Here is a 15,245-nt window from a genome sequence, read left to right as displayed (position 1 = left end):
TGGGTACAGCAGTGTGAATAGACTCCCTTGTGCACACGCGTGTGGTGGAGGAATGGAAGGATGGGTACAGCAGTGTGAAAAGACTCCGTTGTGCACACGCGTGTGGTGGAGGTATGGAAAGATGGGTACAGCAGTGTGAATAGACTCCCTTGTGCACACGTGTGTGGTGGAGGTATGGAAGGATGGGTACAGCAGTGTGAATAGACTCCCTTGTGCACACGCGTGTGGTGGAGGAATGGAAGGATGGGTACAGCAGTGTGAATAGACTCCGTTGTGCACACGCGTGTGGTGGAGGAATGGAAGGATGGGTACAGCAGTGTGAATAGACTCCCTTGTGCACACGCGTGTGGTGGAGGAATGGAAGGATGGGTACAGCAGTGTGAATAGACTCCCTTGTGCACACGCGTGTGGTGGAGGAATGGAAGGATGGGTACAGCAGTGTGAATAGACTCCGTTGTGCGCACGCGTGTGGTGGAGGAATGGAAGGATGGGTACAGCAGTGTGAATAGACTCCCTTGTGCACACGTGTGTGGTGGAGGAATGGAAGGATGGGTACAGCAGTGTGAATAGACTCCCTTGTGCACACGCGTGTGGTGGAGGAGTGGAAGGATGGGTACAGCAGTGTGAATAGACTCCCTTGTGCATACGTGTGTGGTGGAGGAATGGAAGGATGGGTACAGCAGTGTGAATAGACTCCCTTGTGCACACGCGTGTGGTGGAGGAATGGAAGCATGGGTACAGCAGTGTGAATAGACTCCGTTGTGCACACGCGTGTGGTGGAGGAATTTAACGATGGGTACAGCAGTGTGAATAGACTCCCTTGTGCACACGCATGTGGTGGAGGTATGGAAGGATGGGCACAGCAGTGTGAATAGACTCCGTTGTGCACACGCGTGTGGTGGAGGAATTTAAGGATGGGTACAGCAGTGTGAATAGACTCCCTTGTGCACACGCGTGTGGTGGAGGAATTTAAGGATGGGTACAGCAGTGTGAATAGACTCCCTTGTGCACACGTGTGTGGTGGAGGAATGGAAGGATGGGTACAGCAGTGTGAATAGACTCCCTTGTGCACACGTGTGGTGGAGGAGTGGAAGGATGGGTACAGCAGTGTGAATAGACTCCCTTGTGCACACGCGTGTGGTGGAGGAATTTAAGGATGGGTACAGCAGTGTGAATAGACTCCGTTGTGCACACGCGTGTGGTGGAGGAATTTAAGGATGGGTACAGCAGTGTGAATAGACTCCGTTGTGCACACGCGTGTGGTGGAGGAATGGAAGGATGGGTACAGCAGTGTGAATAGACTTCCTTGTGCACACGCGTGTGGTGGAGGAATGGGAGGATGGGTACAGCAGTGTGTGAGTAGACTCCCTTGTGCACACGCGTGTGGTGGATGAGGTAGCTCTCCTGCTCAGTAGCATGGCATCTTTTGTGAGGTGTGGTGGATCCAGGCTGGTTTTGCCTGGTGGATGCTTTTTGAATATGTTTGTGCTGCTGCATGCATGGCTGGTACTCAGGTGACATGGTCACCATCAGTAACCAGTGTCACCCCTTGATAATTCCTTGTTTTGGGCCTCCAGAACCTCTTACTGCACTGTCTCCATTATTGTGCCTCGGCAGGGCTCGTCCAGGCCAGGGCATGGTGCGCCCCTCCCTGAGTGGGCCCCAGGGGAAACGTGTGAAGTCGTGAGGGTCATTGGAACGTCTCTTTCTGCAGCTCAAGTTGAGGTTACCAGCTGCAGTGAGAGTGGCCCGGCTGGACTGTGCTGCTGAGCCTGAGCACAAGCCGACAGGAGGTCTAGATGGAGTGTCTGCCTCAGCTCCCAGCCTGCCGCTGCCATCAGATGCCCCCACCAGCTTCATCTTGGAACGCGCTCTCCTCTGCGACCAGGATATTACAGAGCACGGTGAGTATTTGCCTCGCCCTCTGCCAGCGAGGATGTGACCAAAATCACAACGCTGCGCTTTCTTTATTAATACGTCCCTGTAGAGAAGATGGATGGCACATTTCATTTCATTCTTAAGGTCATGTTTTGGATAACTAGACAACCAATCAATCAGGTGATTGATCACAGTGACTCTCCTCCACGGATTCCGGGTGGGCACCCGAAAGCACCCCCCCATCGAAGATGACAAGTGCTGGTTCTTTGGGGGGATTAACGATATAAATGTTCCAGGTCGCTGTGAGCAGTCGTTCACGTCTTTTAATAATAGCAGAGGGCAAATTCATGCAGTTCCAAGAATTTAAAGTTGACAGAGGCCGCAAAGGGCAGTCGGTGTGGCTGTCTCCCATTTCACAGACACCCTTTAGTGCCCAGTGACCCCAGTGGTCCTGGCCTGCCACTTCCTGGAGGTGAACTTTGAAGCTAGCACTACCCACTTTGCATCTGTGGTTGGGGAGGGCTCTGGACTCACTTCTTGCTCAAGTTTCCAGAATCTTCCTAACGAACCGTCTTGTTGTTGAGCTCCTAGTTCCTGCAAAGCTTGCAGCTGGACCATTAAGTGGGTCTCTCTAGGGGTCAAGAGTTGAAAATTCAGAAAGGGGGGGGGGGAGGGAGGTATGTGTCTGTAGAATGGCTGGGCTGAGTGAACGTGTCTCCTCCTGATCATGGACCATGACTAAAGCACTCCAGACTCACGGTCCTTGGTACCCTGTGCACAACACCTCCTCTGTTATAGTTTACGATTTGGTTTTACTGATTAGCTTACGGTCCTCCCCCATAAGCTTATTTAAATAAAGCAAAATAAAAGAGCAGTTATACAGATCTAAACATAAGCTGCTTGAGAGGTTGAGGTTTACCTTTGGTTAGTGAAAAATGACCCCGTATCCTCTAGGGTTATTTGAGAGTCCTGGGAGGGTGGTTGTTGCTAGAGGAGCCAGTCCTTGCCGTCCTTTCATTTTCCCTGCAGCTGTGTGCGAAGGAGAAGGCGAGGCCTTGACCTAAGTGGGGCTGTGATAGTTTTGAGCTTCCACATCAGATGCAGAAACTGGAACAGATCCCACTAAAGCGGGCCTTCTGGGGTGCGCTGTGAGAGGCTTTGTGCTGTGGGGATGGGGTGGCAGAGCTCATGGATTTGCAGCTTGAGGTCTGCTCTGGCTTTGCATGCCGCTCCACGTGCTCCGCTGTTATACTGCCGAGATGTCCGCATCTGCATAGAGCATTGGGGGAAGAAGGGCCAAGCGTCTTCCACTGCTTCTGGAAGAGAGCTGGGAAGGCTGGTAGTCAAAGCCTATCTTACCTCAGTCTCCCCATGTCCTTCCCTGCCACAGCTGCCCATGCAAGTGGTGAGGAGTTGAGGGTCTTTCGAGAGGGTGGGGGCCTCCTGCTGGGAAGTATCTTTATAGGGTGGTGGGGATGGTCGATTACAGTGTGACTTGGCCACTGAAGTAAGTGCTCTGCAGAATCCAGAACAAAGTGAATTCCTAAAATACAACCATTCAGCCACATCTCACTAGCGTATGCAGATTTACTAACACGGAGAAGTCGAGGTCATGACACCTGAGAGAAATCTTTGTCTTGTTTTGTACCTTGGTAAAATAAATAGTGCATTTCTGTGCAAACCTTGGGTCGGATGCCCTGTCATGTGCTTGGAGCAGACGTGGCTTCTATGGGGCATGAATCAACTCTCCTAGATCATAGCTTGAGCCGATTTGTCAGGATTCATTAGGCTGGTGACAGCATGACATTTCAAGTGCAAGTTGCAAATCCAAGTTGCTTCATGGGGAAGGCCAGGTCCATTGCAGTCAGTGTGGGTCAGTGGTCAGGACCAGGGCCACTGCCAAGCGCCAGTGCTCATTGTAATCGCTCCCTAATGGAAAGGTTCATCAGCAACCATGAGGAGAGTTTGTACATGTGAGAGTGAGTGCTTGCTGAGTAAACACCTCGTGACAGCCGTGTCTGTGCTGGAACTCACCACTCCCCTGTCCCTCTGAGGCCCACCAGCTGCGGCCCGGAATTCCCAGAAAGTGGCGCTGCTAGTTCTCTCACCTGCCGGAGCCTTACCTGCTGGAACATTAACCATGGCAAGGACCTCAAGCAATCTCTAAAGTGAGGAGATCCTTTTCTCAAGTATTCACAGTGACTGGCCTCTTCAGTCCCCTCTACAACTAGGCAAAGGTAGTTTCTGTTGTCTAGTGGGATGCCATTGACTCTAAGAAAAGTTGTTGTCATGGCTTATAGAAGCTATTTCTGTCACGAAGGATGGTTCATTCGTGGGTGTGGGTATAGACAGCTTCCTCCTTTGGAGTAAATTGGTAATATGTCTAATCCAATGAACTGTAGGGGCCAGGTGACCTCCATGGAGCCAGGGACCAGCTGGAGGCTGAGCAGAGGACTGAACTGACTATGTGTGAGGAGACTAAGCCTGAAGCCCAGGTGTCATCTTTGGAAGAAGGGGGGAATAGCAATTTGAACTTCGACATTTTTCTGAGAGTTGAGAGCAGCTATTGAAACCAAATATTTTCACCAACTGTCTTTAGTTAATTATGTTGACATTTCCTCTCTAACTTAAAAATAATTATGAAGTCGTGTTTAAAATCTTCTGAACAATCTACAACTGTATTTTAACAAAGCTAACCAGTAAAAGAGAGTTCTTCGAACTGACGTCGTCTTGCTTGTCTGCAAGAGTTGCCTTTGCTTCTCCAGAGAGCTGATGGCTGCTGTGTTGAACTTGACTCCTGTTGTCTATGGAACGGCTTCTTGTGCCTAGAAGTTCTCTTAACTAGTTTCAAATTTTTATTTATTTTTTCCATTTCTTGATGTTTTCCTACATGTATATTTTGATCTTATTTCCTCTGTTATCCTCTCTTCTTCCCTCCTTCTCCCTTTCACATTCTTCTTCCCTGTGAATCCCCATCTTTAATGCCTGCCTTTGTCTCAGTGACATCAGTTATGGCTGCTGGCACGGTCATGAGTGGAAGGGATTTGCTGTGGAATGGAGACTTTACTAGTGACGACACCACTGATGATCCTGACTCCCCTCTCCCAGCAACCCCTGGCTGCCTTGCTACTCTGGGAGGTCTGAAGTCTCATCCAGCTGCCTTGTTCTTGTAACTGGGTGACTCATGATGGAGTCCACCCTTCAGTTAGGGAATTGTGTTAGCAATCTGCAGTGTGGGTCTTGGGCCCTGGACCCAGCAGCTTCAGGAGGAGAGCAGAGCCCCAGCATGGCAGTGCGGTCCCGGCTCTGCCTCACGGTGTCTGCACTGGAGAGATGGCCCAGCCACCCTGGGAAGGCTCTGCTTCCCGTCTGCCTCCTGCGGCGCTGCTCTGACCTTGCCAGACGCCTTCTGCTTCATGGGTGTGCTGCCGTCCCTGCCTCTTCCTGCTGGTGCAGTGGCTTCCTTTCTCTCGTTGCCCAGGACCTAATCCCTCAACCTCTGCTTGATCAGTTTGTGTCCATGACTGACCCAGCTCGAGCTCAGACTGTGCACTCTGATATAGTCAAGCACTGTGCCTACAGCCTCCCCCGGGGTGGTCCTGACCCTTGGCAGGCAGAATTGGCACTGCCTGAAAGATAACGTATGCAACCCTGGCTGCTGATGTACAGGTAAAAGAAGCGTCTCCAGAGGCTCACACAGCAAGGCTGGGCAGGGGGTGGGGGTCGCCTAAGTAGGAGGCCTCTTTGGTTTTCACTGGCCATCACCTGGCAGCATTCATTTTGCTCTGGAAATGCCACATGAGAGGTTTGGAACATTGACTTACATTTGCTGGTAGTGACTCATGTCTGCTCTGCACCCGTAGTGTAAGGTCTGGGGGACCCTTGCCTTCTCTATTCATGAGCTGGCTGTGATGATTGGGGATCAGTTGATGGCAGCTGACCTTGTACCTGTCTTCAATGGGTTTTTAAAAGACCTGGATGAAATATGCATAGGAGTTCTTAAACATCTGTATGATTTCCTAAACGCAGGAAGAAGGGTTTAAAAAAACTCTGCTTTCTACAGTCAGTTATATTAAACCTTGGATTTTCACAGCATCAGTGAAAACAGCAGTTCTGTTGTCTGGATTCCACCAAAGCCAGAATGCACCTTCCAGAACCTTACAGTGCTCATTCTCGCATTGATGGAAGGATTTTGTACCTGCGCTGCTTCCCGTCCCACAGGGCTGCACTTCTGAGGGCCGTGGCAGACAGGCCAGCGCCTTCTGCAGTAGGAGGATTTTATGCGTCTGCTGCGGCTCCTGCCCTGCAGGGCTGTGGTTCCGGGGAGAGTGGGTAGACAAAGGTTAGTGCATTCTGAAGAAGAAACTGAGGCTCCCCAGGAGTGACGTGACTTACCCACAGGTCACCCGGGGAAGAGCCTGGGCTCATCCAACCTCAGTTCTGCATGAAGGGCCTTTTGTTGTTGTTTTTTCTTTTCCCCCAAGATTTTGCTACTTCCTTTCCTGCCTTCCCCTCTTCTCCTAAAGGAATACTGAATGTAAAAATAAGAGAGTTTAGAAGTGATCTAGAGAAACTAATTACTCCTGTTCAAATGACCAAAGGCTGTGCTGAGGGACACTGGTCCCTGTCCCACCTCAGAGTAGCCTCTTGGCAGCAGAGGCAGCAGAGCCTACATCCACTGAGCTTGCAGACATGCCTCCTTAGGTGGGAAGTTAGAAAAGAAGCAAGGATAGGGTGTTAGGAACATATGACATACCCATGCACCAGGGGAAAGGTGGGTGCGCTTGATGTAAGTTAATGAGACTGGGTGAGTTGTGAGGGGAACAGCCTTGAAAAAAAAAATGAAAAGGGGTTACTGAGATCACTGAGGGATGACATCTATTCATTTTTGTCTACATTTAAAAACAGTTTGCTCCGTGAAGACAAGAGGAGAGTATCTTTATTAACTCCAAGAGTTCATAGTGAGTGACAGACAACAGCAGGAATGGGGGGCTTCGATATGAACTGGCCGAGAGAGCGTGGACCTGCCTACCTGGGGCTGTGAGAAGCAAATCATGTGGAATAATTCTTCATTTTCCTACCACATAATTGATTTCAAAGCCAGCAGTAATAGTGTTCTTTTGGATAAAGAGATTATGTTTTTATTAAGGTATAAACCGAATTCCAAAGCTCTGACTTAGAAGTCCCCCCGTCTCCGGGGAGACATTCATTTCCACATGCAGACAGGGCTGGAGTCACTCTGGGATTGAGTGTTCTGCTGTTCTGTAAGGCAATTTATTCGAACCAAATAAAAGATGAATCACCCACTCTTCAATATTTTCCTGTGAATCTGAGTGGTTTTGCAAGGCTTCTTGAACATTCTGAGCGCAGCCCTCTCATGTAGGGTACATGGTGCCTCACGCACTTCAGTTTCCAAAGATCTGAAAAGGTCTCATCGGGATGAAACGATTTTTAAAGAAAAATGTCCCCCAGATGGCTTCCAGTGTGCAGGGTGGTCGTGTGAAGGAGGGAGGCTGAGAGAGTGGCACTGCCCTTTCAAAGACCCCTCCCCAAGTGAAGGACATGCCTGGCTGGTGTGCAGCCGATTTGTTTGCGATACGCGCTGCTTGTTTGGGCTTTTGTTTCCACCTTGTTGAGATTCATTTCCGTATCTCTCGTTTTCATTTTTCTTATCCACAACGAGAGATCGCTCAAATAATTGTCTTCCCCGAAGAAATCCATCAGGCTCTTGCAGCTATTCAGGATATGATTTGGCCGATGCCAGGGGCAAACTGGAAGATTTTCTCTTTGCTGTGAGCTTTAATCATTATGCTTAATTTGAGAGATTGAGGTTTAGTCATTATGCCGTGTTCCCAGTCTTCTCTTGCAAAGGAGCTGAGAAAAACAGGCCGGCCGGGCCTTGCGCGGCGGCCGCGCGCCCTCTAGCGGCGGCGGGCGGCGGGCGGCGGCCGCGCTATCTGCCATCGGCGGCTTATTGCGGCCGATAAGGGCCCGCGCTGCCTTCCTGGAAACCGAGCCTCCAAATGAAACCAGTCACCGGCGCTCCCGCTTCCTGCGCGAGCCGCCTCCCCGTCCCTTTTTCATTTCCTCTGGGCACCGGCGTGGAAATGATGCCGCCGGTCCCCGCCGCGGGAGAGGCGGCGCGGGGCGGCGCGGAGCCGAGCGGCCCCTCGCGGGCGGAGCAGCGCCGTCTCGGCTTCCTCCCCGCGGCCTGGGAACCGCGGCGGCCCGGCTATTTTTACGCCCTCTGATTTTCTGCCGATAACCCGACACCGCGGTGCCCAGTCGGTGTTCGCAAATTCTCAGCCCCCGTGGGGCAGAGCTCACGTTGCGCGCGGGCGCGGGCCGGTTCCCACGGCCCCTTCCCCGCGGCGCCGGCGGCTCTCGGCAAGTCTGCCGTCGCCGCGGCCCGTGCGGGCTCACGGGGGACGAGAGCCGAGGCTCGTGCATGTCGTATTTGGGGATGAAAACAAAACACGACTGTGTTTGGAGTTTAGGCAGCTCATCCTGACGCTGCAGCCCTGTGACCCGAGCGATGTGCACGGTTACCCGGAGCGCACCGCACACCGGCCCGGGCTGCGTGCCCGCGGTGCGGAGGTGCGCGGCTGGCTCTCCGTCGGGCTGCGGCGCTCTCTCTCCCGCCCTAACGTTAGTCTTTTCCATTTTAGCTCCTTTATTGTTTTTCCCTGCCGGGGCTTAATTTGGTCAGTTCATCCATAAAACCAGCTTTTAAATTTTGCAAGTAGGACCTCTCCTACATTTTGTAACTTGCAGGATTGCTTGTGTTGTTAGCTTTATGCTTTGGAGCCGAGCCTCGCGCACACCACGCCGCAGAGGAAGGCCTGCGTCTGCAGTGCTCCGGCGGGCGCGCTGAACAGCAGCCCTGAAGGCCGTGTGCTCTATGGGCTGCACAGACAGAAAATGTCTCCTGAAAAATCCCGATTTTAAGGTGCTCTCATGGCACTAAGATTTTACAAAAACAACATGTCATGAAAAGTAACACCTATTACACAAGGTGACGTGTTCTAAAATTTGGAACCTCAAACTTAATGATGCATTTTTTTTCTAATGTCAGTCGTGTTAATTTCACTCTTTTTTGGAGAGTCTTATGTGTATGCAAGTGTATACCATGGCTTACACATCTTTTTTCCTCTGTGTAGTTATGATAACTGAAAGCCCTTGTTTTCTCACTCACCTAAGTTCACTAGGAGGGAAGAGTGGATTCGGATGGCAGCCTCTCTCTCTGCTCCTTCCCTACTTTTCACAGGTTGTGGCCATTCTGCCCAAGTTCTTCTGCATAGCGCAAGTGCCCTGGGGCTGGACCTCGTGCAGGGTCGCGTCTCGTGCTTCCATCACCGCCCTCAGTGGGTTGGAAGACAGCCCTTCACCCTCATCTGTCAGGCGAGCCAGGCCTGCCTGGGACCGTGTGAGGTCCCCAGGCCTGTGCACTAGCTGGAGCCTGGGGATCAGTTTCCCCACTTCCTCATGCCGCAGGAACGGATTGGCTGTGTGAGGTGCTGTCCCCAGAAAGTGGTTGGTACCTGTTGTGTGCCACATCTCAAAAGGCCCTGCGTGTTCTTGTCAGGCCAGGCCCAGGGTTCACCCCTCTGCACCCCCCCACAGGGCCCCCTGGTGGTTCTGTCTGCAGTAGGTTCCGGGTCTGGCTCCTTTCACAATCCGCACTGCTGAGCACCTTGGAAACCAGGATGCGTGTGGCGGGGGCGGTGGTGGTGATGGTGCCAGTTCCTTTGACTTCTCCAGGAAATGCTCCTGGGTTGGACGTCGTGACACACTCATTTATCGCGTACATGAGTGCTTAGTTGAAGCATCAAAGCCCACAGAGGTTAAGTAATTTGGTCAGGATCACACAGGAAGTGTGTTTTTCTCCTCTGAAGTATTGTGTTGTTACTTGCAGGTACCACAGAAGTACGGGTGGGGCGGGGGGAGGAGTTACATGTCTTGGAGCCTGCTGCCCAGCAAAGTGGGTGTTACCTTTCTAACCCCAAGGCCACAAACCCCCTTTCCTCCACATAAGCCCCTCCCACCAAAGGACTCGCCAGCTCCCCCTGTTGGAAACGAAAGGTATCACAGAGCGCCTTTTCACAATGCAGCCATTTCTGAGGAAAAAAGTCACTTCCAAATCATTACACAGTGAAAGCAGAAATGAAATATTTTTGCTTTTATTTTTTAGTTCTTCATCTGTGTTTTAGAAAACTGTGAGAAGCAAAAGAAATACCAACTTATTTAGGTCAAGAAAAACGGATTTTTAAAATTTTTTCTCATTAGTTAATTCAAGATGTAGAACACCCAGAAAAGCACCAGGATGTCGGAGGAGTCTTTGTACTTGGTGTCCAACCACTGCTGGCAAGAGGGTTCCTGGAAGTGGCAAGGGCAGATATGGCGCCCATCCCTGCCAGAGCCCTGGGTAAGCCGGCCTGTCTCCATAGTCCCAGGCCACATGGGCTGATGCAGGCTGGGTGCCCTACATACACAGACCTCACCCGGCAACCCTCCCAGCTCTTGGTGGATACGGGGCCCAGAGTTCACACATGCTCCGTTCCTGGCCCTGCCTACCTGCTGGTCCTGAGACCTTTGGTGCCATCACTACATTGCGATAGAATTTTCTCACCACCCCTGCGTGCCTACAATGCTGCTACCCAGACCAGGGCTAACTGGCTGCTCCCAGAGGTGAGGGTTCTGAAGAGGCCCTTTTAGGATAGTCATGTGAGGTGGTGGCCCTGTGTCGTGATTGGCAGAAAGGATCTACCAAGGTACAGTTGAGAAAAATGAGGCTCAGAAAGGCTAAGTGACGTACCGTCGGCCACACAGTGAGCAGTCAGGCCTAAAGCCTACCTGTCTCTGGCTCAAAAGCTCTTGCTTTCTCCTTTGAATGTTATGCTCCTTATAAGCCAGGCCTTGGGAGTAGGTTATAAAGCAGCAGCGTTGTAACTCGGTTTGGTGCTTGAGGTTTAAACATTCAGTCGCGTCCTCCCTCTCAGACCTGCAGCGGTGCGTGTGCTCAGAAACTCTGAACAGTCACTCATTTAGCTGGGATGTTCTTACCCTCCCAGGTGGTGGTGAGTGAAGAGTGTGTCCCTGTGGACCAGTTCATCGAGCATTTGCTCCCCAGCCTTCTGAGCCTGGCATCAGATCCTGTGCCAAACGTTTGAGTCCTGGCTGGCCAAGGCCCTGTGGCATACGCTGTGGGAGAAAGGTGTGTTGTCCTCCCTGGCCCCCATCGAGACCCCTGACAACTCAAGGCAGGTCTCATGGAGGCACAAGGCACCTTCTTTGCACATTTGTTGTTTATAAGTCATTCCTGATTAATTAGCACGTGACAAAGTACAGACTGCTGCTTAGCTTTCTGGAAAGGAGGGAGGCTTTGATGGGTTCTGAGCTTTGACGGGAGAGGAGAGCGGCATAGCTGCAGCCCCCCCCCACGGAGCCTGCAGTCAGCAGTGTGCTTCTGTCAACCTTAAATCTACTTTATTTACTTGTAAGGGGAGAGAAAAAGAAAATGTGAATGGGTGTGCCAGGGTCTTTTGCTGCTGCAAACAAACTCTAGACTCCTGTGCATCTGGCTTTATAAGGGTACTGGGGAATTGAACTGTGGCTGGCAGGCTTTGCAAACAAGCACCTTTAACTTCAGAGCAGTTGATCTCCTCAACACCAGTACTGTGTTTTGACCCAACAGTAGCCATGTTCCTGGGGCTCATTTCTCTCCACATTCCTTTCTGCTTGGCCATTTCTGGCCATGTCCTCCACCCTTCTCTGCCCCTCCTGCGTCTCCCTGTATACTGCCAGTCCTTTCATGTTTTGGGAGCAAAAATAATATTTAAAAATTTAGTTACTAGCTGGGTGTGGCACACATGCTTTTAATCCCAACACTCAGGAGGTAGAAGAAGGAGCATTGCCATGAGTTCAAGGCCAGCCTGAAACTACATAGTGAATTCCAGGTTAGCCTGGGCTAGAGTGAGACCCTGCTTTGGAAAAAAAAAAAATTAGTTCCTACAATTTTTAAAATACACATTACTACCAGGAATCCATCCTTAAAATTCCAGAAATACTTTCACAGTAAGGAATTTTTATCATTTGAAAGGATTTAGGTATGACTGCTCTAGGAGAAATGATTTATTGTCTGAACATGGTTTAGAACAACAGTAAAACTAGAATATGTTCTAGAACTCAGTTCATGGCACCTGTGAACCCAACTTATGTTTTTTCTTTTCCTTAGCATATTTTAGAAATGCTGGGAACCCTCATCTTGAACGAGTTGAAGAGCCTGTCGGCTTTGCAGTCGGACCGGGACCAAGACGTTGCCTTTTTTGCCACCAAAGAGCCAAAGCAGCAGGATGTCCTTGGCGCCACTGTCCTGAAGAAGCAGAGCTGACTTCCCCAAGATGCCACTTGAAGGGGACTCACTTCACCATAACCCGCAGAGGAATTTTGAAACTTTCACGTCAGACCCTCAAGTCACCATCTACCTGTCTGAAGCCCAGGCCACTGAGACCAGCAGAGGCTTCTTTTAGGTGGCCGAGCTGATGCCGCTTTCCCTCCGAGCCTGCTCTGGAACAGTCCTGTAGGGAGGCTGGGGTGCAGGTTGCAACCAGCAGTCTGTCTTCTTTAGGAGACACTGCATTGTCTAAAGTGCCCCTCGGAGCCAGACATGGTAGCACTCGTCTGTAATTCCAGCACTCAGGATGCTGAGGCAGGAGGATTGTGAGTTCAAGGCCAGCCTGGGCTACATAGAGAATTCCAGGCATGCTGAACTACATAATAAGACCCTGTTTCAAAAAACAAAAACAAAAACCTCATAAAATATAAGTAAATAACGCCTCCCTTGCCAATAAAGTGTCCACGAGAAGCTTGTAAGCCTTTAATAGACCCACTTCCCTCAGGCTTTCCTACATAGTATAGTGTAAGATGATGTTTTATTCTCAACTGAAGGATTGTACATATGCAAATAAAATGATGGGAAGAAAATATAGTACTGTAATATTGGCCTCCTGTCAGTGAGTTGAACAAATGTCATTTAAATTTATATCCCACTTTAGAGTTGCTGTGAATATGATCTGATCTGTTTTCTTGTGAAAACTGTAAAACAAACCCAGTAAAGAGTGATTTATACCAGCCTTTCTATTGCTGTGCTTTTGTTACAAAGCATACTTGGAACATTTCCTCCAGCCCTACCCTCCCCTTATTGCAGAAACTCTTAAACATGGGTGCTGGCCTTTGAGAGTCATAAAGCTGGAAGATTCCCATTTTAAAAAAATCTTAAAATTTATTTGCCTGTGTGTTTGTGTGTGCATGTATGTACATGTATGTGTACAAATGTACCAGGGTTCCTTGCTGCTACAGAGAAATGCTTGTCTGGCATTATATGAATTCTGGGGAATTGAAGTTGGGCTGCCAGGCTTTGAAGCAAGTGTCTTTAACTAGTGATCCATCACCCAGGCCCAGGTCCCAGATTTTCTTTTCGTTTTTCTTTTCTTTTTTTTTTCTTTTTTTTTTTTTTTTTTTAGGTAAGATCTCACTCTAGCCCAGGCTGACCTGGAACTCACTCGGTAGTTTCAAGTTTGCCTCGAACTCGAACTCGAACTCAAAGCAATACTCCTACCTCTGCCTCCTAAGTGCTGAGATTAAAGTGTGTGCTACCATGCCTGGCCAGATTTTCATTTTTATACAGACATGTTGTCATATGTTTAAGAACTCAGGAAGGAAGTTAATCATAGACACATGGGTATCTCTTTACATCTAATGCTTTAACATCTTATCCAAAAATAAGAATCCTTAGTTGTTTTTGTTTGTTTGTTTGTTTGTTTTTTTGAGGTAGGTCGCTTTAGCTCAGGCTGACCTGGAACTCACTCTGAAGTCTCAGGGTGGCCTCAGACTCCCAAGTGCTGGGATTAAATGCATGTGCCACCATACTGGCAAGAATCCTTAGTTTTGATCAGAACTTGCCCACAAATAACAGTGATTTGAGGGTTAAACTGTGTGCTCATTAAATTGGCCATTAAATCTATGTACACAGTATGTAGATTTCATGCTCTTAAAATTTAGACTGAGAAAGATGCATTAAAGGAACTTAAACAGATTTTTCATTGCTTAACAAACAGTTCAAGGTTCTGTAAACATTTGTTGAATTCTGCATTCATGGCTGCTCACACTAGGCTTGCTTCTGACTTGCAGGTGCCATAGGTAGTCCCAAGGGAGCAGAAACTGCTGGGGTTCAGGAACTGACTGCAGAGGGTATGAGAGCTGTGGCCTTTTTCCCTTTCATCTTTTTCACATATGCTTTAAAAAAAACTACTGATGTTAAATACTGAATTTCCTGGCATACAGGATGTCCCCCCTCTGGCCCCCAAATACCATTGAATTGATTCTTTAAAAAGAAAGGACGGAGTCTATAACATGCCAAAGAAAATATGATAACTCTGTGAGTCCCAAGTTGTAACTCTGGGTAGCATTCAGCCAACTTTGGCAAAGAATGAGTTCTCTAAAATTAGAGGCACCATTCTTTTTTTTTTTTTTTTTTTAAGTCCATCTGTGTTTAATGTGTGCTTAAGTAAATAGGTGGACATACTATTTTCGTTTCTAATACAAGCATTTTTTTTTTTTTTTATTCTTAGAAAGTGAGACTGTCTTGTTAAAATGTGTCAATGGAACAGCAGTGAGAATTCTCCAACTGGAAGCTTGTATTCTATAGAGAGTGTGATTTTCTAACAAGGGAAGAGAAACAAGTTTCTATTTGTGTTCTGAGGAATGATTTCTATGCTGATTTACAGCCTGTCTGGGAAGGCTGTTAAGACCCTGTAGCTTGGCTATCTGCGCAATCTCCACTCATAGTAGTTTTCTGTCATCCAGTAGCACACAAAAACTTTTTTTTTGTTGTTTGGTTTTTTTGAGGTAGGGTCTCACTCTAGCCCAGGCTGACCTGGAACTCACTCTGTAGTCTCAGGGTGGCCTCCAACTCACGGTGATCCACCTACCTCTGCCTCCCGAGTGCTGGGACTGAAAGGTGTGCACCACCATGCCTGACTAAAAGCTTTCTTTTTCTTTTTTTCCCCCTTCTTCATTCTCTTTTGTTTGCTTTTGGCTTTCTTGAGATTGAGTCTTAGAACTTGCAGGTCTGGCGTTGCAGCTCAAGGACAGCTTTGAACTGCTCACCCTCCCGCCTCCACCCCCAGGTGCCGGGGTGCAGCCATGGGTCACTGTGCTGTGCCAAAAGGGGCTCTGTGGCAAAGTTCTCTCAAAAGTATTTTTTATATTTTATTTCTACTTATTTATTGCAGAGAATGAGTGAACCAGGGCTCTAGCCACTGGAAATGAGCTCCAGACACATGCTCTACCATGTGTATCTGGCTTAT

At 49.1% G+C, this 15,245-nt stretch overlaps 1 protein-coding gene across 10 annotated transcripts in view; it reads left to right on the top strand.

Moving 5' to 3' along the window:
* Positions 1–13,008, top strand: part of LOC123462992 — a 99,471-nt gene extending 86,463 nt beyond the window's left edge. For 9 of the 10 annotated variants that reach the window (XM_045157823.1, XM_045157825.1, XM_045157824.1 and 6 more), the window contains 2 exons: positions 1,715–1,904; positions 12,113–13,008. In XM_045157823.1, the coding sequence (XP_045013758.1) occupies positions 1,715–1,904; positions 12,113–12,420 (498 nt within the window). In that variant the 3' untranslated portion in view covers positions 12,421–13,008. Of the gene's footprint in view, positions 1–1,714; positions 1,905–10,949; positions 11,093–12,112 lie in introns of all 10 variants that reach the window. The other variant, XR_006638624.1, reaches the window with a different exon arrangement.
* The last annotated feature ends 2,237 nt before the right edge of the window (positions 13,009–15,245 follow it).

Source organism: Jaculus jaculus, chromosome 8 (assembly GCF_020740685.1).
Source record: "Jaculus jaculus isolate mJacJac1 chromosome 8, mJacJac1.mat.Y.cur, whole genome shotgun sequence".
Taxonomy (NCBI): domain Eukaryota; kingdom Metazoa; phylum Chordata; class Mammalia; order Rodentia; family Dipodidae; genus Jaculus; species Jaculus jaculus.
The sequence above is the reverse complement of the archived record's forward strand: the minus strand, read 5'-3'. Positions and strand labels throughout refer to the sequence as shown.